Source organism: Manis javanica, chromosome 1 (assembly GCF_040802235.1).
Source record: "Manis javanica isolate MJ-LG chromosome 1, MJ_LKY, whole genome shotgun sequence".
Taxonomy (NCBI): Eukaryota; Metazoa; Chordata; class Mammalia; order Pholidota; family Manidae; genus Manis; species Manis javanica.
This window is the reverse complement of record NC_133156.1, coordinates 226,896,043-226,909,892: the sequence shown is the minus strand read 5'-3', so window position 1 is coordinate 226,909,892 and position 13,850 is coordinate 226,896,043. Positions and strand designations below refer to the sequence as shown.

The following is a 13,850-nucleotide window of genomic DNA, read 5'->3' as shown; positions in this document are numbered from 1 at the left end:
CTCCTTTAGTATGTTTACTCCTGATGTTTAACCAAGAAACATTTCTTTGGTTTCTTTTAAGGGGTTCCTTCTTTTATTTTTTATTTTTACATTTACTGTTTTTCTTTCTCATCGTCATAGAAAGAAACTGGTACTTGACTGAGTTTATACTTTACAAGTGTCCTATTGCAGTAGATTTTGGTTCTTGTCTAAATTTGGGGAATATTTTATACTTAAACATTGGCCTACCATTTTTAGAATCCCAACAATCTAGAGAAAATTGGCTGGAGCCATAGCTGTAATAGAGAGCTTTGCCTCTGTGCTAAAGATTTCTTCCCCCACCCCTCAACTTGTGGCTAGCCATGCCAGTGGTGTACCTAACCTCCCTTAGGGTCCTTCCATGCCTGGCTTTTAGTGGTGGTGTCCAAGACTCAGCCTATAGCCCCTGATCACAGAATAATACTGGAGTAATATAATGATGCTGATAGGATTAAAATATTGCTGAGAGACAGAGTGGAGAGTGTAAAAGTGTGTCTCTTCTTGGTTCACCATATGCCCTTGCTTCCAACACTCACCCTTTTGAGTTACAGGTTTTTGGAAGAAACCTTTGACAGAAAGTAGTTTTGTCACAGGAGGAGGAGGTCTCCACTGGGCTCTTTTGGCTTTCTTCTGTTACGCCACATCTGTTTGGTATCTGGTAGAAAATTGTTAGTTTCTGGAAAATAAAGACTGCTCTTCTGTTTTCCAATGATTATATATATTTTTTATTTCAATAATAGAATTTTTTGAAAATCCGTAAGGCAGTGATCACTTAGATGCACTTTATCTCTCATCTTGTCTGACATATATAATTCTTATCAATATGTTCAAATTGTTAAGTACAGGTATAGAATTATTTTAAAAGTTTGTTTACATACCACATTTAAGGCTAATTTCATTTAATTTTGACAGCTGTCTGTCTAGAAGCTAATTAGTACTTATTTGCTTTTTAGAAAATGGATTCTACGACTCTGTTACCAACATTCTTCGATGTGGATCTGACAATATCACATATAGAATGTTTTCCCAAGGACATTCTGGTGAAATTTCAAGGCAGAAATAATATTGAATGTGAGTTTGACTACCATATATTACAGAGGGAAATCCAGCATGTTCCAAAAGTAAAAGGTAATGTGGACATTGATGAATTTTGTTTGGTAGAAGAGAGAGCATCTGGAGAATGGCAGAGAGGAAGAGTCGTGGGAAAGAAAAATGAACTCTACACAGTGCTCCTCATAGATCGTGGCGAAGAGCTCAGAGTCAGAGGTACACAGGTCGCTTCAGCCTGTGGCAACTTATTTGAGCTACCACCGCAGGTAGTATTTGGTGTTTTTGCCAACATACTACCAATTGAGGAAAAATGGTTTCCAAAGGCTTTGAATTATTTCAAGTCATTAGTAGGACTCCAAGTGAAAGGTTGTGTACAAGCTATTTTGCCTCTTCAAATGATTCTTCTTGAAGTGCCAAAAATTATGTCCCAGGTTCTTGAATTACAGTTAGGAAGACTTACTGACGGGGATTCCTTTCGTCTTATTGTGGAAATGTTAAAAGAATTCCCACAGCAAATACCAGATTTATCAAAACCTAGAAGACCTGAATTACCTTTAAGTAGTAATGATAACTTACTTGATACTCACCATGTCCTGGATAATTTGCAGCCGTCTTTGTCAGTAGGCGGTATTGAAAGTGTGAAGGTATCATCTGCATTGAGCCCAAGTAAATTTTATTGTCAACTGACTAAATGGATGCCAGAGTTAGAAAACTTGACAGTGTGTATGACTTTGCATTATGACATTGTCAGTCAAGAAAACAGTTCCACGTGTGATAATTTTGGGCTATTTTGTGTTGCCAAAAGGAGAAACGGACAGTGGCATAGAGGAATTCTCCAGCATCTCTTGCCCGATAATCAAGTGAAAATTTGGTTTATGGATTATGGCAGTAGTGAGGCTATTCCTTCAATTCATGTAAAGAAACTAAAACAGGATTTTATTTTAGTACCATTATTTTCATTTCCATGCTCTCTGACATATTTACATAGTCCAGATAGAGATGCAAGAAAATTTCAACTGAGTATATTTAAACAAGCCTTATTAGGAAAAATAGTATATGCACACATTGATTGGTTCAATAAGGATGAGCATTTGTATTATGTAACACTACAGACTCAAGAGTCTGTGGTTAATAAGTGTCCACTGAAGACTCTAGGCACCCAAGTACTTTGTCCAGTGTCTGATTCAAAACTCTCGAATATGTTCAGAAAGACAGGTGCTTCTGGTAAAAACAGCTTTGCAGTTGAGAGTTTTATTGGAAATACTGAACAGTCGATAGACTTTCTAAATAAAAAAGACACTTTGAATGTAAGTCTTCCTATTAAAACTGTAGAAATGGAGATAGAGACCGTCTATGTAGCTTGGGTAGCGTATGTTCTAAACCCATCAAATTTCTGGGTACGAACTAATGAACATCAAAGTGAATTTGAAGATCTAATGAAAAATATAAACAAATTTTATGACTTGTGTGAAAACGATGACTTGATTCTGAGAAATCCAGAATCTGGATTATTTTGTTGTGCTAGGTACAGCAAAGACAGATGTTTTTACAGAGCTGTTGTTACTGAAATTAATGGTCATAAGATTAATGTTTACCTTTTGGATTATGGGAATACTGATTCCATACCATTTTTTGATGTAAAAATTTTGCTTCCAGAGTTCTGTGAACTGCCTGCCTTAGCCATGTGCTGTTCACTTGCACATTTATTTCCTGTTGAAGATTTATGGGTAAAGGCAGCAATTGATTATTTTAAAAAAATTGTCTCGAACAAAGCAATTTTGCTTCAAGTTATAGCAAAAAAAGATGACAAGTATACTGTAAAAATGCAGAGTATTGAAGCCTCAGAAAATAGTGATGTTGTCTCTCTCATGTTACAAGCTAGATATGCAGAATATTGGGAGGTAGAACCAGAGTATTATCCAGAATCTTTAAGTGAATATTCAGTGTTAAATATAAAATCTAAAAACAAAGTTAAAATTAAGCAAGTCTTATCTTCCCTTCTTGAAGGGCCTAAACCTGAAAATTACTATTCAAATAAACTAAAAGAAGGAAACTTGTCTTCATTAAAGTCCCCAGCTGTTAATTTCTCAGATATAAAAAATCCTTTCACCTTGTCTGTGGGACTTGACTCACCATGTACTTATAAAGAATATATATTTAAACCAGGCACAGTCCTTGAAGTTAAGTGTTCTTGTTATTATGGCCCAGGTGACTTTTCATGTCAGCTCCAGTGTAAGTTAGATGACCTAAAATTACTAATGGAACAAATTCAGAATTACTATAGCAGTCATTCTGATCCTTACCAGGTTGGGCAGATTGCTTGTGTGGCTAAGTATTCCAAAGATGGGAAATGGTATAGAGCTGCTGTTTTGACTCAAGTATTGAAAAAAGAAGTTGACGTAGTATTTGTTGATTATGGTTACCAGGAAAGAGTTTTATTTAAAGATCTTTGTGCTATTAACCCACATTTTCTCTTCTTAGAAGGCCAAGCCTTTAGATGTAGTCTTAACCATTTAGTTGAACCCATTAGTTGTAAATTATTCAGTTGGACAAGAAAAGCATGCAGAGACTTTGGGGCTTTTATTTCTTCATCTAGAGGGTCATTGACGTGTGTCATCTATGCCTTAGTTCTCATTCATCCAAACTCTTTATGTAATTTAGTGGAGTTACAATCTCCATTTACTAGTGCAAAAGAATTTCTCATTAATCATGGTTCTGCACAGTATAATACATCATCAAAGCCATTCCCATCTTCAGTTAGTCTTTATAGTTACTGTTATTCTTCCTTTAATATAAAAATTGGAAGTGAGGAAGAAATATATATATCTCACATATATAGTCCCAAAAACTTTTATTGTCAACTTGGTAGAAATTATAAAGACCTAGAGATGATAGAAACAAAAATCACAGAGTTTAGTAACCTCAAAAATTGTTCAAAATATGATCCTAGTAAAATGAGATTATGCATATCTAAGTACACAGACGATGGTTTCTTTTACAGAGCTCTAGTAATGCCAACAGATTCATTATCTGACTTTCTGGTCTATTATGTGGACTTTGGAAATAAGCAGTTAGTTAAAGGAAGTATGTTGAGGGCTATTTCGGATGAGTTTCCAGAGTTGTTGTTTATACCTATGCAAGCTATTAAGTGTTTTTTGTCAGATCTTAGAGATGTAGATATTCCAGCAGAAATCAATAGTTGGTTTGAAGATAATTTCTTGGGAAAACCATTAAAAGCAATAGTATCATCCAGGGAGTCAGATGGCCAGCTAGGTGTAGAATTGTATGATGGGTATGAACATGTAAACCAGAAAATTAAAATGTTGCTTCATACTTGCAGAGAAAAACATTGCAACCAAGCGCACTGTGTGGGAAAGGGTTATAAAATAGATAAGAGACTTCCTGTTTCTTTGAAAGGCAAAGTAGAAAATGATCACCATAATACGATAAATAAAACTAGTCTAGTAACACATTTTGAAAGCAAAATAGATCAGTTAATGAACCCCACAGGTATATATGCCAGGTTTTTGAAACCATCAGTTTGTTATAACATTGAACCTGTATCAGAAAACAAAATGAAGTCTTTGAATGATGGACTTAAAAATACAGATGTAAATATTATCCCTGAATCTGCACATGTTCTTGATGAAAGGGATGTGGGCCAGAAATCGGTGAAGGTTGTACCACAGTCTTGTATCAGAGCTTTAAATCAACCAGCATCTCAAAACCCATGTAATATTACTAGACCACAGATCAAAGACCTTCCTCCACCCAAAATTGACCTGAATGCCAAAGTTAAAGGATATGTTTCTAACATCAGTAATCCAGCAAGTTTCCATATTCAGCTTGCTGAGAATGAAAACGTCATCATCAAACTTACAGAGGCTCTAAATGAAAGCAGAGCAAATATAGCAAAAGAGAGAAAATCTGTTAAATTTATGGTGGGAGATCTTGTAGTTGCAGAGGACTCTGGTGCCAAGACTATGTACAGAGCAGTTATTAAGAAAATTTTGTCAGAAAGTTCTTTTGAAGTGGAATTTATTGACTATGGCAACACTGCAGTAGTAGACACATCTAAAATTTTTGAACTTAAGAGGGAATTCTTAACTATTCCTCAGCTGGGAATCCATTCTTTTCTCAGTGGATTAAAGTGGAATGATCCTGATAAAATATGGGACAGCAAAACTGTGGATTATTTTGCTTCAAGAGTAACTAACAAAACAGTTTCTTGTGAATTTTTGCAAAAGCATGAGCAGAAATGGGAAGTAAATGTAATTTGTGCTAAAAAATGTATCATTAATGAGCTACTGAAATGGACAGCATGTTCAAAACTACAGAAAACAGCAGTGCAAATGCCTCAGGTTGGCTCTAAAAAAATGAGCCCTGGTAAAAATAAGAAGAATAGAAAATCACGTGGATCTGAAGGTTCTGTAATCCTTCAACCATCCTCCCAACAGCTGGTTAGTATTCCTTTTGAAGAGCTAAAACCTGGACAACTTGAAAAGGCTAAAATACTTTATTTTTCAAAAAGTGGGGTATTTTATGTGAAGTTATCTAAAAAGAAAAAAAAATTATCAGATTTAACAGTCTTAATGACTGAAGTTAAGAAACCCTCTTTATCAGTGGAAAATATTGAAAAAGGCTTAGACTGCCTGGCAAAATCTAATAAAACTTTGAAATGGTATCGATCCAAAGTAGAAAAAAAGTATGTTGATGAGAAAGTACTTGTTTTTTTAGTGGATCATGGTAGATATGAAATAGTGCCTTTATGTAATATCAAGGTGCTTATTGATGAAGTCAGAAATATTCCAGTGCAAGCTGTGCCTTGTAAATGGGTTTGGTTTGAAAATTTTAGGAATATGCCATTTGAATCCATTGTGTGTTTATTTGCAGATTTGGAAATAAACATCCTTTTCCTGAAATATTTAGACTCTGCCTGGGAAGTAGAAATTTTGGTAGATGGCCTGTCACTTTTGGAATATTTATACCTAAATACAGTTCATGTTCAAGAAAATAAACTTGGATCTTCAGAAATTTTCCATGTGAAATCTCAGACTCCTGTTTTATCTTGTGCAGTAAGGTCATTTACTTGGGCACGACTCCAGAATGGTAGACACTATTCTGGGATGGCCACTGCTGTTTCTGATCCATCGGACTTTTGTGTTCAGTTAGAAGATTTTTTTGACACAATGAAATCTCTCTTTATACTGCTTTCTGATCTGCCAGAAAACTTACAAACAGTATCTCAGGAGCACTTAATTCCTGGTTCTAGCTGTTTGTTCAAATATGAAATGGAAGATCAGTGGAATAGGGTAGAAATTTCTGAAGTCTCTGATCAGTCTTTACTTCTTCTGTTGATTGACTATGGATTTTCTGTTTACATACCTTCTTCAGATATAAAACATCTTAAAGTTGTTCCTGAGGAACTTTTGAATTTTCCAAGGCTGAGTTATCCTTGTATCTTACATGGCATCTTACCTGCGCAAGGGAAACATTGGAATGAAGAAGCTCAAAGTTTTTTTCAGGATTTCCTAAGTAAACCTGGCTTAATTTTTCATCTTAGGGAATATAGTTTTGAAACAAAACTGAAAGTAGATGTCTTTCATGGGAAAAACAATTTGGCAGATATGTTAGTTGCATCTGGTCTTGCAGTATATTCTAAAGGTTCAGATCATCTTGATGCAGTTACTACTACTGGATCTAACAAAACCTGCTATAAATTGCAGAGTAAGCCTGTTTGCCCAGTGTTAGATCAAAATTGTTATAAAAGAGAAAATACAAGTTGTACATGCACTGAGAAACAAAAGCTAAGACAGAAAACTATAAAGAGGAAAGATGTCTTTAAGAACCTCTTAAGGAAAAGCCGTATGAGTAAAAGATTATATTCTAGGAAGTTAACGCTGAGGAAGGAGGTTGATAGAGGAAAACAATCCCCAGAGTACCGTTGCATTGGATACGTGTACAGCAACTTCATTTTGGAAACTACCTAATGGTTTGAAGAATGACTCCAATTATTTTGAAAACATTTTTGAAAAACTGTCAACTGAAGGAATACAGGAAAATAACAGTGGACTTGAGAACATCAATGAAAGCACTGCATGTTAATGAGAAGTTGATATTAGAAGAACACTTAAAAAGTAAGTAGCAATTTAAAAAAAATAGATTTTTTTTTAGAATTTTTGGTTCTTTAAAACTTTACTGTGTACTAAAATTATCCAAACTGATACCACACGGAAAGAAAACTTACTAGAAAATCTGAATGAATGGATAAACTGGGAGTGATCACTTGAATTATAAAATGCTTCACTATTTTTAACTTTTTTGAATGGTGACCTTTGAGAATGTAATGAAAGTAGAGGATTTTAACCACATGCATGCACACACAACATGACACTTCACAAATAAGTTCAGGGGTTTCACAAAACTCCTGAAGGTCCGTAGACCTCAAGTTAATCTTATTACTAATGAGCTTCTGGGCTCATCTTGAATCAATTATCTATTACATACTATGCTTATCAGATGAAATAAATCTTAAGGGTTTTTGAGTGTGCTTCTGGAATATTGCTAATGCAATTAAATTTATAGAATAAACTGACTCTAGCATATTTCCTCTTTAAACTTTTAAACTTCACACTGGTTCTAAAATGTTAAAATTTTAATATTCTATGTGCTATAGTATTGTTTGGTTTTGCTTATGCACATTATATTTCATTTTCTGTATGGGTTGGTTACTGATGATTTTGTAGGCTATAAAGGATGTTCCCTGCTTATTGAATGAATATTCTGACTTTATAAATTTGTATGTTATTCCATATTACAACTGGTATCATAACAGATATATCCTGTCAATGAGTGGAAGTGTCTTGTTTTTGATGTATTTTAGAGTATTTCATTTGGATTCATATTTACATGTTTAATAGTGAATTGATAAGTGCTTCAAAGTTGGCCCTTTGTCCTTATTTTTGAGTCATCTTTTATTGTAATGAAAGTTTTTGTAGAATGCTTACTGTGTCCCAGGTACTATGCTGAGTTTTATATGAATTATCTTATTTAAAGCTTCCCGCAACTCTGTAAAGTGTGTTGATATTAAGGCTTAAAGGGAGTCTTAACTAGTACTCCACTTCTTTGCCTGAATTCTTAACCATTTTAGAGAAAGACAAGGAGAAAGACATTGGTGAGCAAATTCCCACATTAAAAAAAACAAACAAAATAAACGATATTGATGAATGTGACATGTCTATGGGCAAATGGGTTTACCAGTACTGAATCAACCATCTAAACTTACACAGGCGCAAAGGAGAGCTTCTCCATATCGGGGTGAGTTGTGTTTCCATGTAAGATTTGCAGCTTGAGGCAGTTATCTCCAAAAGGGGAGCAAGGAAGAAGAGGCTAGTCTAACACATACCCTTCATCTAAATGGACCTATCAGATTGTCCCTGTTTGTCATGTGTAAGTAGGGGCGCGAAGAGACCAGAGGTGTGTTGTGCTGAGAGAGTGCCTCACTCAAGTACACATGGAGGGAAACATCAGGAATGGGACAAGCATACCCCCAAGTTTTTGCTATTTTATGGATGAGGCTCAGGGAAATAAGCAAACTGTCTCTAGATATAAAGCTGGTATGTAAAGGAACTGAGATTTTAAACTCAGATGTCTCCAGACCCAAAGTCTGCTTTTATTATTGCATTTTGAAGAATAGTTAGATTAGGAAGAGTTTTCTATAAACTCTCAGATGTCAATCCATACCTTTTGACACTTACATAGTATCTTTCATTCTTTTCCTTGTGTATATTTTTACCTTTTCTTTTTCCCATCAAATTTTTTAACTCACTTTTGGTACCTGCCTCCATCCCACCTCCTGTGGTGAACCAGTAGTGAATTAAAGTGAAAGTAGCTTTTCCAAAAACAGAACAAACATTTCTTTACACCTCTAAAAATAACAGGGTTTCATGGAAGACTGATATACTTGCTGTAATTATACTTTTAAACAAAATAAGAAAACGTAAAACTGGTTTAGTTGCCTTGAATACTATCCACGTTCCTACCATCTGCATTACTCATTCAGGAGCAGTACTAACCACTACTGTTTGCTGCTGTGATTGTCTGCATGTGCCTGAGTCTAGGGAAAAATAGTTATAGTAATTCTTTTTGGTTGAAAATACCAATATTTGACACTCTTTTGCCTGTTAAGAAAGTTAGAAAAGGGAGTTTAATAACAGTGCTTTTCGACCTAGGCTTTTCATTGGAACTAAGAAAGCTTAAAATCTGGTGCCTGGTTCTCACTTTTAGAGATTGTTGTTAGCTCGTCAGAATCAGGATTTTAAATTAGGATTTAAAATCTCCCCAGGTGATTTTAATGTAAGCCAAGGCTGAAAACCAATGTCCTAGGGAGTATTGTGGGTAGTTCCCTGAATTATTTTGTGAGAGAAAATAATTCTGGACTTAATGTGTGAAAGTGCTTAGAATCTGTTCTTCCTGAATTTGGAGTCCAGACTATACCTAATGAGTTATGGTAATTCTGTGCTAAACTAATTCAGAGTAACACAATAGTAAAAATGTCATATTAGAAATGGCCAAGAAGTACAGTACATTTATTTTATCTTGCCCAGGTATTGTTTTAATTATAGAAGTTCATGCCCCTTTTATTGAGAAAAATTGGTTTTACTTTCCCATAGTTTCAGCCTACTATAACATACCAATATTTAGATACCCAAGGTAATTGTTTTTACTTTCATACTGTTTTCTCCAAAATAAAAATCAGTAGTCTTTTTCCAGGATGTTTTTGCAGGTTTTTTTTGTTGGTTGATTGCATACTTGTTTAAGTCCTTGACTAGATCATTATGGGAACTAAAGAATGTAACAACCCTTTAAAAAAAAAAAAAGAGCAAAACAAAAATACCTAGTTGTAAAAAAAAACAGTGCTTTATGTTGATAACATGCTAACTTCTAATATCTTGGAAGGAAATCTAGAATGGCAACTCATTTTTAGAGAAGAGTTTTGTTTGACATTTTAAATTTGAGGTAATAGCTAGACATTCAATGAGGAATGGATGATCAGCATGCAAAATATTAGAATGAATTTTGAAAATACAAGATTAGTAAGTAATACAGATTCATGAATCACTTGCATCGGATCTAGTGTACTAGTTAAAAGTATGGGCATTGATGCCCTCCTCTGAGTTTGAATTCCTACCTCCTCCCTTATGAACTGTGAAAGAGTGGGTAAGCTATTTAACCTATCTGTGTCTCAGTTTCTTCATTAAGTGGAGATGATGGTAGTAACTACTCCATTGGCTGGTTGTGAAGATTAAGTTAAAACACTTAAAGCATTTTCACTAGTACATGATATATCGTAAATGCTCACTGTTAGAAATATGGGTAACCTTCCTACTAAAGCTACTATATTCTGAAAATATTTTGTGAAATAGTAACTTAAATTTCTGTTGCTCTGCAGTATATGGAAATATTTAGGAAAATGTATACATACATGTGAACACACACATATAGTTCCCCCTTATTTGTAACAGTATGCTGTGATAAAAGTTATGTGAATGTGGTCTCTTTCAAAATATCTTACTGTACTCATCCTTTTTATGATATGAGATGATAAAATGCTTATGAGGTGAGGTGAACATTACAGGCATTATGATGAAGTGTTAGGCTACTGTTGACCTGATGATGATATGTCAGGAGGATTATCATCTGCTTCCAGACCACAGTTGACTGCGGGTAATGGAAACCATGGAAAGCTAAGCTGTGGTTGAGAGGTACTACTCTATTTCCAGGCAATAGTTAGATTAAAAGCTCAGTTTCTATTTTGAAGATAGGATTTAGGATTGAGACAATTACAGTTCTAAATAAAGATCAGAATAGGTTATATGTGTTTTTTCCAAAGTGGATATGTATTACTGATTGTTTAAGACAAGATATTTGATTACATGTATGATTATATGTACATTTGTATGTGTATAATTTGTTTATGCCCTATTTTGTTTCTACTTTACCTCTTCTATTTTGACTTTTAGGAATTGTTCATAGGAGGAATTTTCAAAACCAGTCTTGAATTGTTAATGAAACCCATAAAGCTTTGAAAATTATTACAACATATTCTTGTTTTTGCAGTAGAAGATGAAAGCTCAGGTCATTTATGTATCAGTTTGGCAACAAACAGTACATAGGATACCCAGTAGTGACAGCTTTGTTTTAGATGTTCCAGATACATAATTGGTAAGCACAGGACAACTTCTGATATTAAAGCATGTAAAAGGAATCTAGAGTGTTCAGATTATTTCCCCAGCAGACAATGATTAGAATATTATAGAAATTTAAATGACCAGGAAGAATTGTGATGATGTGATTTCAAAAATATTACTAGGAAATGTGGTTTGCCATTATCTTAAGCATTTTATTTGATAAATTGTTCTTTGCATGTGGTTTCACAGTCATCAGATATCACTTTATCATTACCTTCAGTATTTTCAGGTGTCTTTACCAGCTAAAGCCTTTGTTTCAATTGCTACTTTGTAGAGTCATACCAGTCACGGACAATTTATAGTTTATGCTGCATAACCACATCCCCTGGAAATTACAGGTGCTTATAAGACTGACATTTATTAAAAAGGATATAGAGAGAGGTCAGACTTAATTCCACCTATTCCTCTCTTTACCTTATACCATATTTTTCTTTCATTCATTTTAAGTTATAACTATTTTTAACTTGGTTATATGTTTTTAGTTGTTAGTTGTAGATATTTGTGACTTACAAGAACACCACTGTTTAGAGTGGGTAGATTTTTGTCAGTTTACTTGTGAATTGGAACTTACTGTGCAAGTAAACAGTTACTGAGAAGATTCAGAGTATTATTTTAGTGTAAAGATATAACCATAAAATTATACAGTGGACTTAAAGGTCTGAGTAAGTCAAATAGTTTTAAAAAACCAAAGATTTGATGATTTAAAGAATATTTGGGAAAACTTAGACTATTTCCTAAGCTAGGTAGGGACAAACAAGCTTATTTATACATGTATATTGCATGTATTAGTATGTTGGCACTTTTTTGAGGTTAGGGAATTTTCAGAAATACTGTTATTTATGAATATATAGGAATTAAAATTTGGTATCCTGGAAGTTAGTTTATTCAAGGCAGGGAAACTTCATATTTTTTACATTACAAGTTATTCTCTAGTTTGTGGTTATTTGAGAGCAGAGAATTTAACATTTACTCTTTGTAATCTAATTTCACTGAATACTTGTCTTTCATTTTCCCCCAAACCTCACTAGATCTTGAAGATTATTTTATCCAATTTAGAAAAGTGCTTCTTTTGGAAAAAAATGTATACAACTTCTGTGCTTGTTGCATTACAAGGTAGCTTTTGTTGTTTTGATACTGTGAAATATAGCAAAGTTAATGATTTGGTGAGTTCAGTTAAAAAAAGAAATTAATTTGAATGCCAAAGTAGGATAAATTTGTAATAGTGGCTTTTTTTTTTTTGATAGCAGTTTAACCAGGAAGGGCTTAATCCCTTCAGTTTTTCAGAGTTCTTTAAACTGTTATATATAATTAACCTCCTTGATTTATAATGTTTTTTTTTTGGAAAAAAAACAAACTTGACAAATTTATGGCATTTAAATTATTAAATACTATAGAAAAGGATGTTTTTTATGTGACTATATTTCAGTTAATTCCTGAATTCACAGTTATTAACTGTGAAAGAGTGGGTAAGCTATTTAACCTGTCTGTGTCTCAGTTTCTTCATTAAGTGGAGATGATGGTAGTAACTACTCCATTGGCTGGTTGTGAAGATTAAGTAAGTTAAAACACTTAAAGCATTTTCACTAGTACCTGATATATCGTAAATGCTCACTGTTAGAAATATGGGTAACCTTCCTACTAAAGCTACTGTATTCTGAAAATATTTTGTGAAATAGTAACTTAAATTTCTGTTGCTCTGCAATATATGGAAATATTTAGGAAAATGTATACATATGTGTGAACACACACATATAGTTGATTTTTTTCCCTCTGTTTGGACAAAAGTCCAGTGAAGAAAGTAGCTGAAGATATGCTTAAAATTAAGTTTCTTTCTTTGAAGATAAATAGCTTAATTTAGAAAGAGCTCTTCTGTTCTTTTTTATATTTTATTTTGAAGGTACATCATTTATTTGCCCTACATTAACTATTATACTGTAAAATGATAACATGGAAGATGCATAGAAATAGTATATGGTTCTATTCAGAGTACTTTCAAATAAAACAAAAAATAGCATGTTCAGTTTGGGATTTATATTTTCTTAGGATTAAGTTTTATTGTACTTTACAGGTAATAGTATTAGAATAATGCTTTTTTCTGCTCTAAAAATTCATATTAAGCTAGTAAAATCTGTTATTTTATAAATGTTGGCCACAGACTCTTAAATTTGGGGAGCAGTAGAGCATTTAATTTCTTAGATTAAAATACTTGAAGAGCTAAGATTATTAAATCTTACCTTAAAATTTTTTTATTTTGAATTTTGCTTTATTCATATAAATTAAAGAATAACATTTTTCAAATCCATGAAAACAAAATGTTTTCTAAAAATGGAAAAAAGTGTGGTTCATTAGAAAAAACAATTTTCTGTTTAAGAATATTTACATATTTTTAAAAGCTCTATGTTGAAATAAAAACCCTCAGATCCAAAGCTATTATGTGAATTTAGCCATTTGTATTTTCCTGGCATGATGACCTTGATTCTAAATTGGTTAAATTTCAGTGTCTGATTTTTTTTTCCAACTGTATTAATACCT

General features: G+C 33.5%; 1 protein-coding gene across 1 annotated transcript in view; it reads left to right on the top strand.

The window, feature by feature from the left end:
* Positions 1–974: 974 nt before the first annotated feature.
* Positions 975–13,850, top strand: part of TDRD15 (tudor domain containing 15) — an 89,451-nt gene continuing 76,575 nt past the window's right edge. Inside the window, exon 1 of the mRNA XM_073219219.1 lies at positions 975–7,205. Coding sequence (XP_073075320.1) covers positions 975–7,058 — 6,084 coding nt within the window. The 3' untranslated portion in view covers positions 7,059–7,205. The remainder of the gene's footprint in view (positions 7,206–13,850) is intronic.